Below are 22,434 nucleotides of genomic sequence, written 5' to 3'. Positions count from 1 at the left end.
GTTAACTGGATATGTTCCTGGTATTGTGACAAAAATGAGGGACTAGACTCCATGTGTTCAATCTAGGCTGCACTTTTCTAAAGTCACCATCAGACGTCGCTGTTGCCTTACAATGAAAAGAATGCGCAGAATAAGTGACATTTTACTTATATAGCCCAGCTTCTCGCTTACGTGTGATTATCCAAACTCAAAGAAAATTGTTAAATTATCTACGACGGGATTCGTTTCGAGTCATTTTGGAAATAAATTGTTGTGGAAAGTTTAAGTACTGCAAAAAATCTACCAGCACGATGTTATTAAAAAATATATAAACAAATTTACTAAACTTGTTGAATTTCCTGCCCTTTTTTTCTCAAGTACCACAACGTTTAAAGAATTCAGGCGGAAATATGCTGTAGTAGTAAAGACATCGACCTTGAGACGCGCTCCAAATTCGCACCTCGAGCTCGGACTTTTCCGCCGTGCGCGGTCGCGAGAGGGCGCGATTGCGTCACGGTTGGCGGGACTTGCGGACTCGCGCGACCGCGAGACGGACTGTTTGGCGGGAGAGTAGCGATTCTAGCAGGTGAAAAGGTAGAGGTTGTGGGAAATTTAGCATTAAAAAAAACACATTAAAATAAGAAACACAGGAAATAACAGTAACTCATGTTTACGCGTTCAAGTTATGATTTTATCATAACTGGCCGGTTAGAAGAAAACATGACTGAACGAGCATTTAATTAATCTTATTCTTAGGCCTTCCCCAATCACAAGATTAAATCTGAGACTTTTTTTCCATATATAAATAAAGAGTTAAACAGTAAAGGTTAAAAATATAACCGGAAATATATGATATATAATGAATTTTAACAACAGCTTGGTTAACATAAGGTGTGAGCGACGTATAAAAATTAATACCTTGCCTCTGAAGTGTGCACCATTGTATGGACTGGATGTTTTTACGATTCTCCAACTAATATATAAGGTTATTACTGAAGAACCAACGTAATCTTGTGATTTATATGAGCATCTGTTTATTTAATTAATTCCGCATTTCAAATATATGGATGAAAGAGGAGAGGCTTAATTCAGAACAGCGTCATTTGGAGACTTCTTACAAAAGCAATCGTCAGAAGAATAAAGAGCAGACTGATGTAGCGTCTGAGATCTCCTCTCTGCACATCTCTCAACAATGTCTGTTTTATCCTTTTGTTCTGTTGAGGTTCCTCCACATTGCAGTCATTAGGAAAGAAAGATTGTTTTAATGCAGAAAAACAGGCCGTTAAACGCATTGCAAATTTAAAAAAAAAAAAAAAAAAAAAAAAAAAGTATATCCAGGTATGGAATTCCATTAATAGAAGACCAGTTTACAAGAAGAGCAGTAGAATTACTTCTCGCTGCTTGACAGTGTGGACGTGGGCCTTTAATTTTGGGAGCGCTGGGTTTAATTGCCTCAGGAGAGTTACTGAAAATGTTCAGAAATGTATTATGCACACCTCTGTGAGCTTCTAATGCGTCCTCGAAAGAGCCAGCATCTCCTGGAATCTCACATGGGGGTGTTGTGGGGAACAATGGATGCTCAGATGCCCTGGTGCCATGGTCTCTTTCTGTGTGTCCTTTGAGCAGGTCTTCCTCCTTTTCTCCCAGTTCGCCTAGTTGTTCAAGGGAGACCCTTAGTGAATACAGAGTGGAAACAGAAGTGTTGCAGTGCAGCCTCCAAGTTCGGGTTGGCAGTGTGCGATGAGATCACAGAATAATATAATATATGTGATGTAAACAGTAATGTTCATGCAACAGATTCCTACAGGTGAACACAGTAAAATGGTTTTGCGCATATCCTCCTTTATTACTGATGGAGAAGATTCATTGGCATTTTAAATTTTATTGCTTGTTGACAAGTCACTAGGGTTATGACAAGCCCTGTTTTCCAGCAGTGCTCTGGGTTGTGGGCTACTAAGAGCCCAAGTGGATGGGCACACACCGGACCCAACCGTGCTTACAGCGTTAAATCATCAAGCCCGAGTTGTCTGCAGATATCTTTGTTATTGAATTCTGGGGGGGCTTTTTATAGCTGTTGCATCTCAACCAGGACTCCAAATCCAGCCAGGGATAAAAATACTATGAACCCAAGGGGTGGGGGGGGGGGTGTGTTCGGCCTGCTGTTTGTCTGTCATTCAGGGCTGGCAGCTCACTGCTTAGAAGCAAAGGGAAATCAAATGGTTGTGGTGAAGGACAGTCTGGGCAGTGTGGTCCTGCTCCGGTGTGTGTGTGCGTGTGTGTGCGTGTGTGTGCGTGCGTGCGTGCGTGCGCGCGCGCCCACTTGCACACAACAATTTATCTAACCGAATACTTTTCCACCGGCCTTTCCGTCTCTCCACACGCCTGGCCATCTGCATTCCTCCTGATCGTCATTACGACTAATTATCTCTATTTTTGTCTTTTTTTCTGTTTGCTCACGATTCCGTCTTAGACATCGGCTCCTGCTTCCTTTTTTTTTTTGTCATATGTATGCGTATCTTGTTCTTTGCGTTTTCGGGATGATCTTTTTGTTTCATGCTTTTTCCTCTTTATTTTTTCTAATGTGAATAATGGAAAATTTGACGAAATTTAATGAGGGCATTTGTAAAATCTCCTTAATGCTAGAGAGTGTAAAAATAGCTTTGAGTTTCAAAAAAGGATTACTAAGAAGTTATGATGGTTTTTTTATTAAAGAAATCGAAAAAAGCTAAAAAAAAAAGTCGAAACGATAGAATTGTTTTTATTTATCCTTGTGAAATATTTCAAACACCCTTCAAAAGCTGAAGTTTTCAGAGAATCCTTGCATCCCGTCATTGAATCCTTAATGTTGGATAAATGTCTTGTTATAAAAACTTAGAAAAATAAAAAACAAATTATATACAATATTAATTTGCTTTCATATTAAGACTTTTGCGCCATAGAAGCTGTAAGCAGCGTAATATCAACTAAACACCTAAACTATACAGATACTGAAAATTAGTCACTCATAATAAAACAATGTTTGCCGTTCATAGAACTGTATGATGTATGTACAGCATGAATAAAACGGCTATTCCGGTAAAAATGATGAAAGGAGAAAAAAGCAGGGTACCAGTCTATTTTATTGGTATTTTAATCTAATAATTGTAGTTATTGTCATTAAATTTTTATTTTAAAACTCATTTGGTGTTTAAATTTTGTGGTATGTTTTTGAAGTATGAAACGTTAGGTGTTCATTATAATTTATCTTTAGATGAATTAAACGAAGCGTCGGGGATTTTGAATAGTCTCTGTTTCAGGGATTCGCTCCAAGCTCTACAACAATGTATTCCGGAACCACATTAAAGGCACACATTATTTTTGAAGTTATTGAACGGCATTGTGAAATAAGCAACACTGATCAAACCTTTCGAAATCTTTATCTTACATTTCCCCCCAAGAGAAAATTGTATTTATCACTCAGTATTTATTCGTAATTTTTCCGTATATTTATATTTTCCAATTATTCAACAGATGTTACAAATACACCAAAGAAGTACGGATAAATAAATAAAAGTACGTTTTTGTAAAACTCGTGGCAATGAAGCAGTGAAGGGAAAGACGAAAGTAAAACTTTTTAGCAATACAATTATTTTCTCAAGCTCAGGACAAGGGCGCGTCTGTTCCCGCCGAGAGCGTCACGAGCCGAAACTTTGACACGTTTTTGATTGATTGCGTGCGCTCGCGCGAGCTGGCTCGGGGCGAATCCCGAGACCTCGAAATCTGCGTCCCCTCCGTGCGCGTATTCTGTCTCCTATTTAAATAATTATGTGCGCGAAATAAAGTACGCAAAGTATCGGCAAAAATGCCGAAACATTTGATGTAAGGAACGGGGCTTCAAGTTTACAGTACGTAACGGTTTCGCTGTAGACGCTACTGCTGTTTGTTAGCCTACATATGCTGGTTTACAACTAAAATATGAAAGCTGAATCAAAATGAGCACGTCCGACACATGTAAATGAAATTGCTAATGACCAAAGCTGCAAATATATTCAAAAACCTGTGCGTTTCTGGGGAGACGTCGTTTAATATGCCAGTTAAAACGATTATGGATGCATGCATGCTCGCGTTTCGCCATCTCGTAATTTAATGTCGCGAAATTACCGCTTTAGTAAAACAAGCAAGAAGAATGCCTTCACAACAGCCGATAAAAGAAACGACCTGTCGATCACGAAACTCGTAGAACTGAAGAAGTGTTATTTACGCCCACTCGTGGCTCCATTCTCCAGAAACAGCGGAAACGAAGGTAAGAAAAAGGCTTCCCAAGAGGTAAATGAGTCGAGAGAGAGAGAGGACTGCCTTCAATCACACTCGTGACAGTCAGTCCTGCCAGGCGGCGCCGGCGCTGCTGCTGCTGATGTGATGGTGATGCTGTTGATGTGTTGCAGTGATGTTGTGATGATGTTACCTGTAGTGCATCTGTACAATCGATAAGCAGATACGCTGTTGTAATTATTCAGCTGTCATTAATTGCATCTCCCCTCAAAGCTTCACAAGACCTTTTGCATCACAAGTCAAGTAAGCTCTTTGACATCTGGGCGCGAGGAAGTCTCTTCTCTTTTTTTCCGCCGTTCTCTTGCTCGCAGCGCCACGGCTCGTTAAATGAAAGGGGCGGTCTGAACGACGTAACGGAGCGGCTCGAGCCCTGGTTGGACAGAGAGCGGAGGGGCGCTCCAGCTCCGCGGCGTTCGGGGACGGGCTCCCACCCGCGGACACTCCCTCTTCCCTCTGGGGTTAGTGTGCTTGTGTTTTAGCTCCCACAGATAGTCGAATCGGATTCCTTAGGGAAGGGACACAAATCACTCCCGTTTTAACAAGGGGAGCAGCTCGGGATCTCCAGCCACAAGGGTCCACCTCCTCTTCTTGATTTCTCATTCATTTGATTTTAGGAGAAAGATCTTGGGTGGAAAAAAGACTGTAGAAGAAAAAGAAGAAGAAGAAGAAGAAGAACAACAACAACAACAAAAAAAACTTGTCAGTGGATGATGACACTTGATCTTGCCCTGACTGAAAGGTTTCGTTGATCCTATTGTTTCTTAAATTCAGATCAGAGCTGATTTTTTTTTTTTTTTCAACCAAGCCTCCTTCTTTATACAAAAGGGACATCGCAAGCCTCCAGTGAGGTTCTCTTCGTTTGCGGTTTACTTCTCTTCTTCTCATTTTGTGGTGTTCCTGCGTCGCACAGCCGAACCTGGATTCTGACAGCTCGTGTTTCCTCTCATACTTTGCATTCCCTTTTACCTGTGTTTTTGAAAGAATAACAAGTGACTCGACTCAGAGAGCGCCGTCCGCGCTCGGTTGATCGTTCACCGACTATCTGAAGCGACGGGGCCGGGCGGGAAGGAGGAGAACATCAGACAGAAAGAGTGACAGGAGGGAAAAAAGAGGCTGTTTTCATGTTTGGGATTCAGGAGAGCATCCAAAGGAGTGGAAGTAGTATGAAAGAAGAGCCCATCGGATCCGGGATGAACGCAGTTCGGACGTGGATGCAGGGAGCCGGGGTGCTGGATGCAAACACGGCCGCTCAGAGGTAAGCCGGAGACAGCATCACCGTGATCGTGATCATCATCATCCCAATCATCATCATCATGGGCTGCTCCACTGACCTTCTAACTAGTCCCCTTTACAATATTTCACAATATTCCTTAGAAAACGTAAGTCTTCCTTCATAAGGCAAGAGGGTCATTTGTAACCACTTTTTCGCTACACTGTAACGAAGCAATGATCACTGCTGCTTCAGATTTGTGTTTAAGACAAACTATTACTAAAGTACGTGTATGCCAAGACTCATTACAGAGTTCATAAGGAATGACTTTGCAGCGGTGAATAATTACGAGTGTAGTAAATAATAATGTCGTTTTCAGTATATGCAAATGAGATGCTAGGAACTCTACTTGTTTGCCTAAAAACGGGAATTTCTATTTTAATAGCGTTTTCAATACAATTGGTGAAGTGTGGCTTGTCCGTTTCTTGAATGAGGGATATTTACAACTGTTCATACATGTGTAATAAATATGTATTCGCTATATCACTATTCATTATGTAAAGCAGTTGCATTATTTGACAATTCAGTACATCTCTCAATATTTTTTCGCTCAGTCAATATTTTCACAAAGTAAATATAAGCGCTGCGTTTATAATATTAATAACTTAAGTAAAACATGGTGTCTCGATCATGTTTTCTACTGTAAATCCGGTGTAACCATTTCCCTTGAATGTAAATTTGTCATAAATAAGTTAGAAAATATTTTTACTAATAAGTTCAAGCTTGACAAAATGAACTAATTTTATGCAAACGGTAAACCAGGGTCGGTGGACTGATGAGAAATTGTGTCCAGCACACTTTGTACTGGTGAACAACAGCTGACAGACATCCAGACATCCATCCACTGCTCAGTCGTGACATTAACAAGTCACTTTTTCTGGAAAAAAAAAATATATAGCGTTAGGAGGATATAATTAGTAATTGATCAAATAGTGTAAAATAGCTGTGATGGTCGCGGGGAATATTCCATAACAGTGCAGCGCACCACAGTGACTGTCCTACTTCTCCTCCACGACTGTAACCCGGTTCACTGTGATCATCTTGTCCCCAGTGGAGTGGGTCTGGCCCGCGCGCACTTCGAGAAGCAGCCGCCGTCCAACCTGCGCAAGTCCAACTTCTTCCACTTCGTGCTGGCGCTGTACGACCGGCAGGGACAGCCCGTGGAGATCGAGAGGACCTCTTTCGTTGGCTTCGTGGAGAAGGAAAGGGTCAGTCGCACGTGCACTTTTTTAAATATTTAACAGCAACATCAGAAGGGAGGTCGGAGATGCGCGATTAATTTTTCTGGTTTTTTTTTGGCAAAACTGAAACATTTGTCACTTTTCAATGAAAAATTACATTGCATTGCATATTAATGCAGCGTATCTTGTTTCCTGCATGGACAGTCCACTCACATTCCGCTTCTTACCTCAAATCAAATGATCACCTCAAAGCATTTTGTATTTTCTTCACAGTTTAAAGAGTTTTTACAGTGCTGTTTCTATCTGGTCATCTTTCCCTCCGCTATGTTCCATATACACACACACTGCAGTCTTTTTGTGCTTATATTTACTGCGAGAGATGAATCTGTGATGGAGCGCAAAGTCTTTAAGTCCTTCTGTTGCTTTTCATATCTTACGTTTCTATATTTATCTCCAACACAGTTTTAGCTTTTATACCAGTTCACGTTCTTCATTCGATAAAACAGTTACACATTTTCATAGTCTATCTTGGGAGACCTTAAGCACTTGTTTCCATTTACATTAAAAATAACATTTCATTATTATTACTAATGCAGTTGAATTAGTTGTCATTTTTATCAGTTACTAAAATTCACTTGGGCTGTTCTGTAATTTTGTGAGAGACTTCTGTGATCCTATCTGTTTATTTTTTTTTTAAGTGCACTTGGCAATATTTCACATTTTGTCAGTTTGTTGATCTGTTCCTTTTCGTAAGGACCGACAACCTAATTGTGATATGACAATGCTAATTACATTTGTAAAAAAATGGCTCTTTAACTGTATTATCGGACTACTTGTGGATCAGTGTTTATTTACATTTATTTAATAGACATCAATAACGTACCCCATACCCTAATCTGGTAGAAAATATTTTCCCACCAATGGATAAGGTAAAGGTGGTCGTCGAGTCTCCGTATTATTTTTTATTTCTTATAATAACATCTTCAAAATGTTATAGACAGTCACTGTGGCTCGATCGACTTGTTAAAATAGTACGTCTTCTGTCTTAGTTTACTTTTATTTCGGTGCCACTTGGAGAGCGTATGTGCGCCACAAAAGAGCGAGGGCGCGTGGCGTGGCCCTGTGTGTGCGGACAGCTCGCGCAGACGCACGCGGACGGGCTGTGTGAGCCGTTTAAAAACTGTCCGTTATAACGGCTCTTTCTTTGCTCAGGAGTCGAACGGCGAGAAGACCAACAATGGCATACATTACAGACTGCAACTCCTGTACAGCAACGGTGAGTGAGTCCTGCGTTCAGTAGCGCTCGGCTCGCCTCTCCCCGCGGTGACAGGAGCGCGTCCTGCTGCAAGTACATGATTTGAGATGCGCACCTCCTCCTGTCCCCCGTACAGCGAAGGTGGTGTATTTGCACACAATAATAATAAAAAAAAATTACAGCAACAGATTCATTTAATCAGAAAACAGGTGCGATTTAATTTCTCAGTCTACCCATTAAGCGAGACATTTTGTAAAGATTGATTTTTTTTTTTTTTCTGAGCTGTGTCACTGTTTCCCTTTTTTGTGATTATTATTTATTAATATTGCAGGTACTATTATTAAGGCTGATGCTACCTTACGCAACCTTCAGTTGCATTTCTTATTGCTATTATTATGTGTTGTTTTGTACCGTTTGACAGCTGTGCTAAATATTACTGCGTTGGTTTAAAGGCTAGTTTTGTGTAAGAAAACTAAAAGTTCGAGTGTTTGAAATGTAATATAATTTACGTAACTCTGTCAAATAATTGTATGAAATGTATATGGATTTCAATATACACATTTCAAGCTTTGTATTTGGGGCCTGGGATTATTATTATTATTATTATTATTATTATTATTATTATTACAACAATAACAGGGGTATTTGTGTAAGGAGGACGAAAAACGGATATTTCCCCGCTGTCATTCTCAAAGTTCTTGGGATTCGGTGTGGTCGAATGTGTTCAGAACAGTCATGTTCTTCATCCTTCTTCACCTAAAGCTCCGTCATATTTACTTCTTCACCTAAAGCTCCGTCATAACTGCTGCTCGGCGACGCCGCTGTCTGTCACTCTTTGTACGAGGTCATGTCATGTCTGTCTTTTTCTCTTTCGACCGCATTTCCTCACGTCCCCTCAGTTACACACCTGTGTCTAATTGACGTGCGTTCGCGTTTGCCGCCAAACTCTCGGATTTTCGCGCCGATTTATTGCAAATAAATAATTTACTGCATGGCCTCATGAGAAGAATGCGCCTACTTTCAGGAGGAAAAATGCACTCCGAAAAATGCAGATTAAAGTATTTTACATTTTAATAAATCGCTGCAATATCTGAGAACGTTTTAAAAATTTTCAAATTAACGACGCAAGTCTGATTGTACTGTTGTTGTGTTTTGCGCTGTCTGTGATTTGTGAGAAACCGGCCAATTAAATTCGCATCGTGCATCATTTTTGGGCTGTGCATATAACATTGCGGGGTTACTGGATTCTACAAATAAGAAAAATATCAGTGAAACGCCGGATGACTGCTATGTCTTTAATAATATTAATTTTCCCTTAAGTAACCAGCCAGACAGCAGTACAGAGAAGGTTTAAAGCTAATTGAGTTAGCGGTCATGACATGTTATTTCTTAATCTATTTATACAGTATGTTTATATACTCCATAACCAGTTTAATTGATAATTGTTGAGAAGAATGACAAACATTCTGTGCCATGATGTCTGAAAAGCAGAGACATAAACAAAACTTTAAAAAAAGAATTGAAGCTTTGACTTGAAACCAAACCTACACACACACACACACACACACACACACACACACAGACACACACACTTATATATTTACTCAAAGAGGATTGTGTGTTAGTTACTGCACAATGAAAAAGATCATTCAGCCAAGTGAAGCTATCATTAGCATCTTAAGTGAGGCGCACTTTGTAATGTCAACATGCTCCTTTCGGAGTCTTGCTGTGCATACCAGCAGAGCACTGCTGAGTGAGAGAGCCTCTGAGCTGGGGTTCAGAGGGTTCTCTGTGCTCTAAAGCATCACTCTAGGTGTGATTTAAAAAAAAAAAAAAAAAAAAAAACATGGAACCCCCAAATCTCAGAGCCATGCTGTAATTCGGTCATTCGAGCTGCTCACGCCCTCACTGTAATCTTCCCTCCCCTATAGGTATCAGAACAGAACAAGACTTTTATGTGCGTCTCATCGACTCCATGACCAAACAGGTAAGGTTTCTCTTTGCTTGCGGCTCAAAACCTCCACCCCACCTCACTCCACCCCACCCCTTCCACCCCCTTTCAGAAGGAGCTCAAAACTGCAAGTAGTGGAGTTAAAGCCAGATCTGGAAGAGTGCCATGCTGGAAGCCCAAGTGATAGCCATGTGTTTCCATGTGTCTGCGAGTCCTAGTGGTTGCGCCTGCTTGCATTTTGAACGTGAGCGAGTGCTTGAGGCTCAGATTCGTTTACCTGGCTGTTTTGTAAGTGTGCAAGTGGGAGTCCTTATGTGTGTGCCAGGACCAGGAGGGAGGTGTGCAGTGAAGCCCAGGGGCATGTGGGTGGTGTCACATTCAGACATGTCCTCTTGCTGTGGCAGCACTGATACCCTGTGGTGACTCGCAGCATGCTCCTGACAAAGGGGCGGCAGGGCCATTGAAGTTCTTTTGCCGAAGTGTTGCCTGTGATGCGCGCCACATAGGGGAGCCTGCAGTTGTCACTTTTCGCCTGCGTTGTCAGCATTTTGCAAGGAGGTGTTCGTCAAATTTTGTACGAAGTGCCTTTTGTGCGTGCGCAACAGAATAAAACCACTCGCTGTGTTGTTTTTATTTAGTTGACATCCATCCCGTTGAAAGTGTAAAGTGAGGATGTGTTTGTAACTACCGCAAGAGTTGTGTCCCCCCTTTGTTATTTTGAAGTCAAGGGGACATCATGATGATGTCAAAATCTGGATCTTACACTCGAAGACCTGTCTGGAGTGTTTTTATGTGATAATGCTTATTGTCGCATCATTTATATCCCATAATTGTCCTCATTCCTGTGTGATTAGAAAATTTAACAGATAATTATAGTCTCTGCAAGAGGTCAGGTTTTTGTACAGTGTTACACTCCACAGTATACTTAGCAGTGTTTCAGGTGAAAAAATACCGCTACATGAATTTACAGTCCTGTAGTAGAGGGCTGGAGCATGCTATGCATTTAACACTTGGCGCATCATGTGTTGTCAACACGCCAGCATGTGTCAACAGTGTGATCTTTCGCTCTGACATCACACAAAGTGGTAGGAAGCCTAGAGATACTGAATTGCAGCATCAGGTGATTCAGCATTCCACTGTAATAGATTTACTGAAATCTCTTCGTTCCTAATAATTTAAGTTGTATTGCTCTTCCTCCACTGGTGGGATAATTTATGATCCTGATGCTTTAATGCCGTTCCTCAGTTAGTGAATAATAACTCAAGGACTGAGTTTTATCTATGGTGGGGAACCTGTTTACAAAAACCAAAGAAAAATTATTAACATACATAATAGCCATTCTTAATTTGAATCTTTTGTTTTTTGCTTTGCTTTGGAAGGAACTCGGTCTTGCTTTATGTGTTATTACGGTTTGGTGTTTTGCAACTGTGCAGTGATGATTCTTTGGTAATATGACTTGTTAAAGTAAGTTTATTTCCAGCAATCCTGACAAGCTTTTTCTGTCCAATAGAGTGACACTGAAAGCTGTTGCTTAAGACCTCACGACTACATTAATTTAGCAGATGCTTTTCTCCAAAGTGACGCACATCTCAGAAAACTCACTCAGAGGTGACTATTAGGGAGTGTTAAATTTTGTGCAGTGGGTCTATGACTGGGGAAATCATGACCCATTCCTTAGCGTGTGTTGTGTGTGTGTGTGTGTGTGTGTGTGTGTGTGTGTGTGTGTGTGTGTGTTTCTGTGATACTTTGATGGCAGTCTGAGAAAGTCAAATCTCAGCTTGAAAAGCAGTTTTTTTAAATGGTCATAAACACCGAAGGAGCGCAACCATACCAGGTTTCTCACAGGCCAAGACCTGGCCCTTGTGATAAATGTTAATGGGCTGTGAATTAGAAAAAGGAGAATTTGGCAAGGCATCAACCATGCTGTAACAGTGTCGTCGTGAAACAGTCTAGGAGACAGAGCTGCAGGTACGACACACTCGTCTCCCATTAAAAATCCGCTGTTCCAAGTCTTTGGATTTAGCTGATGGGGGCTTGTTGTGGCTGAAAGGCCACAGCCTCCATCTGCCCTTTTTAGTGTTTAAAGTTGTCTTAAATAGGTGCAATAGCACCTGCATCCTTCCTTTAAGGGTTGCAAGCAGCGTCTTGTTATCGTGATTCCAGAGGGTCACACGTTGACCCGTCTTGCAGCTGGCCCAGCGCAGCGTAGTTGCGGAGAGAGCTGCAGTGTGTTTGCCATCAGGTTTATTGGGCCTGCTCAACATGCAGCACTCATTACAAGGAGACGAAGCGTTGGACCACAGACACTGACCCACATGCCGGTGGCGTCCAAACCTCAGTGGAAGTAAATAATAGCTGCGATAATAACCATGTCTCACCACAAACGACAGAGAGTGGTGCAAGGATATAGCAGCTGCAGCTGGAACTGTTAGGGCTAGAACAACAACCACAGTAATGGCAGTATTCATATCATTGTTCTTATTATTATTTTACAGGAATTTTCATGTTTAATTCAGGCCTTAGAATTTAGGTTTTTAAGATTCTGTGAAGTTTTTTAATTTTTCTCTTTTTTTTTTTGCTTTCTGAGAGACGTTTGGGGGCTCACTAGTTGTGCACAGTGCGACACACTTACACACACACACACACACAGGCGCAGAGACGCACACATAGGCAGAGGCGCGTCGCCGGCGCAGGGAGCGAGGGGGCTCTGGGTGTCAAACTGACAGCCGTATCTGTGATCAGTGCCTCCGCCGCTGACAGATCTGATGAAGACAGCGCCGAGGCAGGCCTCTCTCACCCTGGGTTTGGCGCCGGAACAGCTGAGCTGGGGGAACAAAGGAAATCACAATGCAATCACGACACCCGTTAAAAGCGGCGTCGCAGCCGAGAAGAAAGCCGCCGTACTCCCGGTGACACGCTCGCGGATGACGCTAACAAAAAGGGAAGTGTGTTTTCATGTATTTATAGCAACTTGTTTACATGCCTCAGATGAAGCTGTCAGATCAAGACTGTCGACGAGGGCTGCAAATGAAAAATGAAAAGTTGCTTCTGCAAAATAAAATATGTATTAAAAGGCGTATCAGTGGCGCGCGCTTGCTAATGCGCGCCGCGTGTTTAGCTTGATATACATGTTTCATGGCATCTTTTGGAGCGGTTTGTTAGGCTGCGCCGGACCGGAGCTGGGAGCGAAGCTCAAGCTGAAGCTGCTCTTCTTTGTGCCGCTAGAACCGCGAACGGATTGCGAGGCGGCTGCGCGGCTCAGCAAGTCGGAGACAAAAAAAAAAGAGAGAGAGAGACAGAGAGAGAGAGAGAGAGAGAGAGAGAGGAAAAAAAAAAAAAAGCGGCGGCGGCGGCGGCGGCGTCGTGCTTTTTTCAAACGCTTCCTCGGAAATGAGCTGCGATCCCGATCCCGATCCCGCCTGTACTGACTGAGTTACAGCACCCTTCCCTGGGAAGGACGCATTAATAGTCATTTCCCCATTAATTACGAGCCTGTTGGAATCCAGGGTGTATTTATATAGCATTTACACGCGGGCTCCACAAGCACTTGAGCAACATAAACAAAGTGGCACAAAGTGGCATAAATCTCTCATATGTGACATTTCCTGCAATCCAAGCCTGTTTATAGACTTTCATGATGTAGGCTAGGACATGAATGCAACTTTATGTTCCCCCAAATGTCAGGGCTTAATACAAAGTATATAAAAATATTTGGGCGCACGGAATCCCAAAAGACCTGCAAAAGCCGGCATCATCTGGCACCGAAAGAAGCCGCTGCTGTCGTTTTGCAGTTCCTTTCTAGGCTAAACAGGCGGGTGGGCTGGGAACACTTTTTCATCTCTCATCCTTTTTCTCCCTGAAAAGGATGGGATGCATTCCCTCCATTACCCGTTGCTGTTAGAGGCTCCCGGTTCCGTATCCGGTACCTGCTGCCGCATTGGGGAGCGCTGGTACGCGGAAGGCCGCGTGACTGCCGCGGGAACGCGGAGGTGAGAAGACAAGAGGAGACGAGAGTTAAAATGAAGGGAAGTGGGACGGGCGGCTTTGGGCTCCTCTGATTCAGATTTAGAGGTTTTTAAACAGGCCTTGCAGCGACTGTCTGAGGTTGCCCCTCTGGAGCATTTTACAGAGAACTAGAACAGCTCGCCCTGCCGCACATCTCAGCCTGCTCTCTGTCCTCTGCTACCTACTTTCATTTCGTCTGCAGAGCTGTGGTTCTCACGCCAAGTCGGTGCGTAACTTCCAAGTGCGTGCCTTTAGACTCCGTAAGAAATGCACCCTTTCAGAGCCTACTTCATGCCTCTCAAAGTGTAAAGGACGTTTCTTTTTTCCCCAAGACTCACTTGTGACTCCCTCCTTCCAGCTCGTGAGAGGGCACGGAGACACCGACAGGATGCCGCGTTATGGCGGACGCCTTCCGACGTTGATGCATGCTATTCAGTTTTAGAAGACCTTGGCCTTCATTTTCTCAAAGTGAAACTCAACAAACAAAACAATCGCACTGCAACCGCAACAATGTTAAAATAAGGAAACTGAAAAGGACTCCTTTTATCATTTGTTGTATATTTAAAATAAGTCGGCTCATCTGTGCTCGTAATTCTTTGCATTCGTTTCTTTGAAATCACGTACATTTGTAGGATTTTCGCTAATAGAAAACCGTTAACGCTAATGACATCATTTCATACTTGAGCAGCCACTGCTCTGGGTGTCTTCCTGCACCAGGGCGTCATGGGAGGGGACAAACCGAGGCTGCGTACGTTTGAGGAAAGCCGCGGGTTCACAGCACCGCAGAACCTGTGTTGGGTGGAACTGAAGGGTGAAAACAAAGCCGAGGTTTTGGAAGGAGTGGAGGCCGAGCCAGATGGTTCGCTACGTTCCAGGCTGGCAGCCCAACTGCTCACTGCCACCCCTCCCCACAGTCCTCCTGCTGCCCCGTCATGACATGTAGACATTTGTTTGGGTTTTACACGCTAGAGTAGATACTGTGTGAATGCGCGCTAACACTGTTGCACTCTTACATACAGACCTGCCCCACTAGGACTGGAGCATGACTGAACTGAGAAACTAAGGAAGAACGGCAAAAAACTTGCAACTTATTCACACTGAGGCTGTGGTGCACTGCACTTCATGTATTCCTATTTCATTTTAACAAAATAAAGCATAAATTAGTCAGCCAGTTACACCTAAATTTTGTTTTGTAACTGCACTGCAGTGACCCCTACTGGACAGGGGACCACAAAAAGACCTCTCAGACATATTTCTTTTAGATTTTAGAGGGAGGCATTAATAATCATAATTCCACAATATGTATGGAAATTTGCTTGGAAAACACTGAAAAAGAAATCTTTTTTTAAACATTTTGCCTGGCATGTAAAGAGGAATTGTGCTTTTTATTTAAAAGAAAAATATTTTTTAACGTTCATTCAGAGAAAGGCACTAACATATTTTCAGTATGAAGTTTGACGGAGGTAAAGTGCTGGAGGAGGGATGGCCTTGTGGCCAAAGACTTCCACACTCCTGATACATCAGATACCGTTTAAATGGTTGGATGGATGGATGACATTTCTGTTGTGTTTGCCGCGTTCAGCCATCAAAACTTTGTCAGGCTTCTACAAACACTTTGTTCGTAGCTAAAAGTATTAAAATGCTCCCGTTGATTCCCATGACACATGCGGTTATTCACCAAACCCTCTTTTGCCAGATGTAATAAATTCTACACTAAACTCCTTAGGTTTGGTCTATGTAATTTTCTCTCAAGGGGAATCTGAACTGCTGAATGAGTGTTTGGGAAGAGGGAATGGTGTGGAGGCGGGTTGGGTGGTAGGGTTGAGGTGGGGGGCAGTGGGTGGTGTTGTGGTGGTTTGAGGTGCAGAGTCATTTGTTGCTCATGGATGTCTTTTGTCACTCAAACGTGCAGTCTGGGATATGTTTGCATGAGAGGGGATATCAATTTTGTGGTTTTTCTGAGCTTTCGTTTTGGAGTTTTGAGTCTGGAAATTGTTTCAATGCCGACTGTTCCGCACATGAGTCAGAGCTGCCTGGAGATCTGAGCTGCTTTCTTGCCCAGACTTTACAGATGGTAAGAAAGTTGTATTTCTACCACACCTCCTCTGAGCTGAAGGATGATGCTGTTGAAATGCTCGTGTGCTCCTTTTTCCTCTCGTAATTTTTTGCGCTATTTTTTCTTCGCACGTCTGTTGTATCTTTTTGTTTTGTAATTTGCGTTGCTGTATTCCTGTGCTTCATTTTTCTTTCTGCTGTAAAGCACTTTGAGAGTCTGCATTTAAAGGCACTGTACAAAATAAAGTTCGCTCTTGTTATTATTGTTGCTGTTGTTTGTTTGTTTGTTTGTTTGCAGTGCCACCTCTTGGAGTCCCTCACTAGAGCTTCTTGCATACCCACTGCTGTGGAACTCTGGAGCTTTTCTCTTGACTTGCTCTATGAAAACACACAGTTTTCAAGGAACACAATTACAATCCACCTAACATAAACTTCTTTATTCTGTGGAGAACGTCGTAAAAGTAATCATACAGATTATTGCTAATAATTGTTTCATTCCCTTGCGCAGGCTATTATTTATGAAGGCCAAGATAAAAACCCTGAGATGTGCCGAGTGTTACTGACGCACGAAATCATGTGCAGGTAAGACTCAGTTCTTGTGTCAAATGCTATGCAAACAAACAAACTTACATAGGTGTTGTGGGCCCAGTCTGTGTTTCTGTTTCTCTTCAGGATAAAACAGTGGGAAGGTACTCGTGCAATGCTGCTTTATTAGGATAAACCCTAAAACAAGGGAAAGAGCGCTGACACTGAGGCAGATGCAGGACATCGGTCGAGCTGTTCCGCGTTGGGCTGCAGTTCATCATCAGTAACGGCAGCTGCGGGGCCGCGTGGCTCGCGTTGCAGTGGGCATCGTCCGCAGCGAGAGGAACTTTGGCACGCCACTCAGAGGCTTCTCACAGGCTTTTCACATGCTTCCTGACAGCTTCTCAAGGGTTTCTCACAGACATCTAGTGGACTTCTCACAAGCTTCACAGAGGCTATTCGTAGGCTACTTACTGGCTTTTCACAGGCTTCTCACTGGTTCCTCTGGTTTCTCGAGGGCTTTAAATCAGGTCAGCCCCGTACGCCTCGGTTAAAGGGAGAGGGACATGTTCATGAAAAGTGGAGGAAGATGATGAGTTGCTATCAAACGTTGCACCTTTAATTAAAATTAAAAGATGAATTTCTCTCATTTAAAAGTGGGTTGTGAAGTTAGGCCCTCATCTATTTTAAGAATACCACTGAGCATTTTAACAGTTTTTCTCCCAAAAATATCCCACTCATGCATGGTTAATTAGGACAAGCAGAAACTCATTACTCAATATGAATTTTCTTGTTATTCTTTGGGAAATAAATGTACTTTGCTTTGATTCTTGACAATGAAATATATGCAGGCAAGATTGCACACACACAGGAGGAGAGGGAGTGGGTAGTGAGAGAGGTTCTCAAGTCGTCTGACTTTGGTTTTAACAAAGAAGATTACATCAGATGTTTAAAGGGAAGGACAAACAAATGCCTTAATCAGGTTTCAGCAGTAAGAAGGGGCGGCGGGGGGGGGGGGGGGCAGTGGTGTTTGAGGGCCAGCCAGAACTCTGCTTAGAATTCTGCCTTCTCTTTGCAAAAAAAGAAAGTCACCTGCACCAACTGACACAGGAACAGACGTTTATGCAGTGTAAGAGGGACAATTCATGATGCTCGAACTCACCTACTTGCCTTTTAACAGAAGACTCTATATGCCATCGTATATGTACATCGTTTTCATACTTTCACCTTAGTGAATTTTACAGTACGTATGAGAAAAAGAGTGCATTGCTGGGATTTGTTTCTCTCTCCTCACCGTTCCCTCTCCTTCTGTCCTGTCTGTCTGTGCTGATTCTGCAATGGAGGAGCGCAAACACAGTCTCAATTATAAGCATAAAATTAGAGTCTGTTCACCATTAATCAGTACTGCTAATTGCTGTGTGCTACCATTAGCCATATGGTGCCAAGCCAGCTCGCAGCCATGGAACAGAAATGCTTAGTCTTTTATTGTCAAACACAGGCGGCAGAGAAGACAGAGGGAAACGTTTCAATCGCCAATCAAAAAAAAAAAAAAAAAAGAAAGAAAAAAAAAGATTTCACTTGAAGTTAATTTCAGGTTTGTGTGAGCCAAATTATTGAGTTTGCCGACTGGATTAAGAGGTGTGGAAATACAGTTTCTGTCCAGGGTGCCATTATGTCCGTATGAAAGGAGGAATAGCCACATTATTGTAACTGCATGAGGTGATTTGGATTTAAGTTCTTCAAAAGCTTTACCGGAATGAAACCTTTGAGATTAAAGATACGCCTTCCTTGGGTGTCCTGCGGGACAGAATCAGAATTAACAGGAACATAAAAAAATTCCCAAACAAAGCTGTTGTATGCATGTACTAATTATCATACTTTTTTAGAGGGGAACAGCTTTCAGGGGGGTGGGAGAGCATTTGGCCTCCCATGGGTGCAACCTGATGATTGGATTATTGAGAAGTAGCAAATCACAGCAGTCCACACCCCTCCTCTCCCTCAGCCACCCCCACCACACACCCCCTGGCTCTTCTCAGTTCTGATCCAGTGGGACCTGTGACCCACTTCTGAGAGAATTACAGAACACGGGAGAAGACATGCCTATTCATGGAACTGATACAGAGAGCAGAGAGAAAGTTAGAGTGAGAAGAAGAAAGAAAGCTAGACAGAAGGAGGGAGTCAAAGGAAAGACAAATGGAAAAGTAAAGCAGATCCCAGAAACACAGGGTACACTGTCTGACAGTGTTCTGAGGAGATCGGCGTGGAGGGATGACAAGCTCAGAAGCACCCGTGGAACTCTGCACTGGGCAGAACAATACCGACGGTTTTATGTGACTGTGTCTCCGACTGCTCATTCTTGCTCCTCCGCCATCTGTGCAGATGAAATGCGAGCTGGGGGTTCTCCCTGCTGTTCGGAAGCCCCCCCATTCGCACCTCACCCTCTGCCTTTGCTCCTTACCCACCCTTCTCTGTCCACAGCTCACCGGTGCTATTCTGTCCTTTTGACTCCAAAGAGGTGTCAGGTGAACATGTGAACTTATTACCTGCCTGAGGTGTTGCTGTGGAAGAATATGCCACTCTCTCATCTCCAGTGCTACCCTCTCTCTGCAGTGCAACCCACCCCACAAGCCCCACAACAACCCCCTCTACACTTGTCAGCAACTCCAAGCCGTGTTCTAGATGGATTGCCTTTGTGATGCCGTAATCAACCCATATGTGACAGTCATAACAAGGGGACTAAGAGGCAGGCTATTTTCTTTTCTTTCCCAGGTGACGTCTGGCCTGTTAGGGGGGTACAGCCCGGTTCGTAATTGGTTGCCTTCCTTCTCCCACAGGCAGGCACGGCCAGGGTCAGCGGTGACATATGTAAAACAGCACCAGGTTAACTGCTCTGCATTTTTTCCCTCCCCCTTCTTCCCTCGGCAGCCGCTGCTGTGACAAGAAAAGCTGCGGCAACCGTAACGAGACGCCCTCTGACCCCGTCATCATCGACAGGTAAGGGGCTGCCACTCTTGCCAATGTCCTTGCTGCGGCCTTGCAAGCTACTGACTGCGGCTGCTCCCGGCCTCAGAGGCCTCGGATGCCAGTCCGCTGTGTGCACAACAATGGAAATGCGTTGCGAGAGGATGGCACTCATGTAGAGATCTCTTCCGCAACAGAACGGTTTTCGGTGCAAGGGAAAGAGTCGTCACTCACATAGGAGCTGTGAACAGTTGATGGGGGGGGGGTTGTATTTTCCTCTGTGTACTATGCATGGTGGTGTGATCATGGCAAATCGCCGGTCTGGTGTCTCCAGGCCCACACCATTGACAGTGCTGGCATTCTCTGGTTCCGCCAGAACGGTCTCTGGTTCTGACAGAAGAGACATCCATGGCTTAAACAGCATCTTCTTCCCATGTAGTGCAGGGAGTACATCTCTTTCATTGCTAGCAAAACCCATTTGGACAGAGCGTCCGTTACCTCGGAGGTTCTCGGAGTGTGTCGCACACAGCCATCACTGGATGTTGAACACTGCCTTCTCACTTCACGGGAACTTTGCTGTACGGTGTGTTTCAATCTCGGAGATTATCGGCTTGATTACTTTGATGCCGACATCATGCTGATACCAAAAGTTGCCGTAACATCGATTGTGTGTCGTGAAATATTCTTTACTGTTATTATTGCCGTGCTGTGATTGTTAAGTCTTTGTAGCTCTTCTTGTGGGATCTTACGTAACACTTCCCAGATGCTGCGTACAGAGCACCTGTAGGCAGACCCAATAATGTCAAGACAGTAGTGGAGCCCAGCTTATGCCAGTACTCTGTTTCCCAAGTGCAGTGCGGCAGACCTTGGGCTGAAACGCCCAGGTGCTTGAGTCTTGGAAACCTTTACAGCAGGTGTAGTAGTACTGCGGAGGTCCTGGTGGAAACTTTGCAGGGGGTCTTCGTTTTTCACCTCTGCGGAGGCGCTCGCTGCAAATCAAAGCCCTCCAGTTCAAAGAGTTCACAATCAATAGAGAATAAAAAAATAGTCTTTTGATTTATGTGGAATGGAAAGTCATTTGTTTACACGCGAGGTATTGTTCTGTGTCCAGTCCGCACTGATTGGTGACTTTCTGTAAACAAATGAGGCGAGCTGAGTTGTATGAAAGTGAAATGCAGAAGCCACATGTTCTGCATCAAGCCACATTCATGCTTCTTTCTTCAAAGGAGAAATACCAGCTGTTTACTTGTTCTCTGTCCTTAAAACTTTGAAGTAGTAATAAGTGTAATATAAAGGAACAAGTCAGTCACCAGCAACTTTTTTCCCTTGGACTTTTCTGGAACACATATACTACGTGTACTATACATTTACCAAACAGTCACATGGGGATTCATGTTGTTCAGACGTGCTTTTAATCTAGAGGTTCTTCGGACTCATTTGAACGTTTGAGTGTGTAACCATTTGTCTCTGAGCCACACACGTCGGTGTGTGTGTGTGTTAACGACTCACTGACCTGTGCTGAGCACAAGCGCTGATCAGCTGTCTGAGCTGGCAGGGCCTCCGTCAGCCGTGGGACACGGGGCAGAGGCCTCTACCTGGCTCCCGTGTCCGTGTGCCGCAGCTTCTTCCGCTCCGCTGGGCCAGAACAGCGCGAATCTCCCGGAGACAGCTGCACCCCGCCACGCGCCTTCAACTCCACTGAACAAACAGACCGCAATGAGCACGGCCTGCTGATTGCTGGCTGACGCTTGCCTCTCCAGCGCTGAGTTCACGCGTGGAAAGTGTTCGCGCTTCTCGCGGTTCCCGAGAAATTGCGCACTCTAATTATTCTGGGGCAGTGTTAAGATAATTGTGTTTTTAGGATGCCGAAGAAGTTAAATGTCAGTGGAAGAATAACACAACTGTAATGATGTCATTACAGGTGCAGAGTTCATCTTTGTTCTCCCCCCCTTAAGAGGCTGGCGTTGGCGAATCATGGCTCAGGTGCACAGGCATTATAAATTGATGGCAAATTAAAAATTTTCCTTTTCCTCTCTTGTAACATGTTCTTCCAGAGGAGGAAAAATAGGTCATGTGAAAACAGGAAAACAACCGAAGAGTATTACCGGTGAGCTCATTTTGTGTTGCTGTCTTCTTGGCAGTCAGATTCTTTTGGGCTCCCAACAAACAAAGAACTTGCTAGCTGAAACAGACTCAATTATGAATTATTATTTCCCCCGAATACATAAAAAAAAAAAAACATTTCCAACCTCGATCTTCCCTTGAAGTTATTTAGTTCAATAAATAAGAGCTCATTAGGGTGCTCTTGTTTCAAAGAGATGATTAGATTTTACAGCAGTAATTAGCCAGGCTACCGCTAATTCTTCTGGATGAGTAATGAGAGTGATTTTCTAATTAGATTTCTCTCGTAAGGCACAAGAATAGGCCAGTCCTGCAAAACCCAAGGAATGTTGAAAAATAAAGTTAACTAATGATCACATATTATATTGTTAAAAGAACAAATCTCAAATTTGCTACACATATTCCCTCTACAGTGTAAGTTCGTACAGTGCTACAGTATACGCGTTACTCCTTTATATTAAATAATGTAGCTAGTCTCAAGTTATTGATTTGGAATAGGTAAAGTGGGTCTGAGAAAATTAAATATATCCCCATTGATTTATACTGGTCTCCCGTAGTAAGTATTGAGCATGACTTGAGCCCAAAGGGGTGTAGAGTGGTCATATAAATCATCTCCACTGACTTTGTTTATCTGTCTTTCGGTAGTACGCACTACTTAGATTTGAGGAACGAGATCTCCCTGCTCTTTGTCCCTCTCTCTCCTTTCACCTTCTCTAACAAGTCCCTAATTTCCCCAGTCATCACTCAGTTTGTCTAACCCTATCCTACTCCTTCCCTCCTGCTCAGCCCCTTTAACACCCTTTATAAGATTATTCGAAAT

The 22,434-nt window shown here is 43.4% G+C and overlaps 1 protein-coding gene across 3 annotated transcripts in view; it reads left to right on the top strand.

Annotated features, from left to right (window-relative positions):
- Window positions 1–4,794: 4,794 nt before the first annotated feature.
- ebf1a (EBF transcription factor 1a) overlaps window positions 4,795–22,434 on the top strand; it is a 133,541-nt gene continuing 115,901 nt past the window's right edge. For all 3 annotated transcript variants that reach the window (XM_029257241.1, XM_029257240.1, XM_029257242.1), the window contains exons 1-6: window positions 4,795–5,545; window positions 6,612–6,768; window positions 7,954–8,017; window positions 9,928–9,983; window positions 16,516–16,589; window positions 19,458–19,526. In XM_029257241.1, the coding sequence (XP_029113074.1) occupies window positions 5,412–5,545; window positions 6,612–6,768; window positions 7,954–8,017; window positions 9,928–9,983; window positions 16,516–16,589; window positions 19,458–19,526 (554 nt within the window). In that variant the 5' untranslated portion in view covers window positions 4,795–5,411. The remainder of the gene's footprint in view (window positions 5,546–6,611; window positions 6,769–7,953; window positions 8,018–9,927; window positions 9,984–16,515; window positions 16,590–19,457; window positions 19,527–22,434) is intronic.

This window comes from Scleropages formosus, chromosome 13, assembly GCF_900964775.1.
Source record: "Scleropages formosus chromosome 13, fSclFor1.1, whole genome shotgun sequence".
Classification (NCBI taxonomy): Eukaryota; Metazoa; Chordata; class Actinopteri; order Osteoglossiformes; family Osteoglossidae; genus Scleropages; species Scleropages formosus.
The sequence above is the reverse complement of the archived record's forward strand: the minus strand, read 5'-3'. Positions and strand labels throughout refer to the sequence as shown.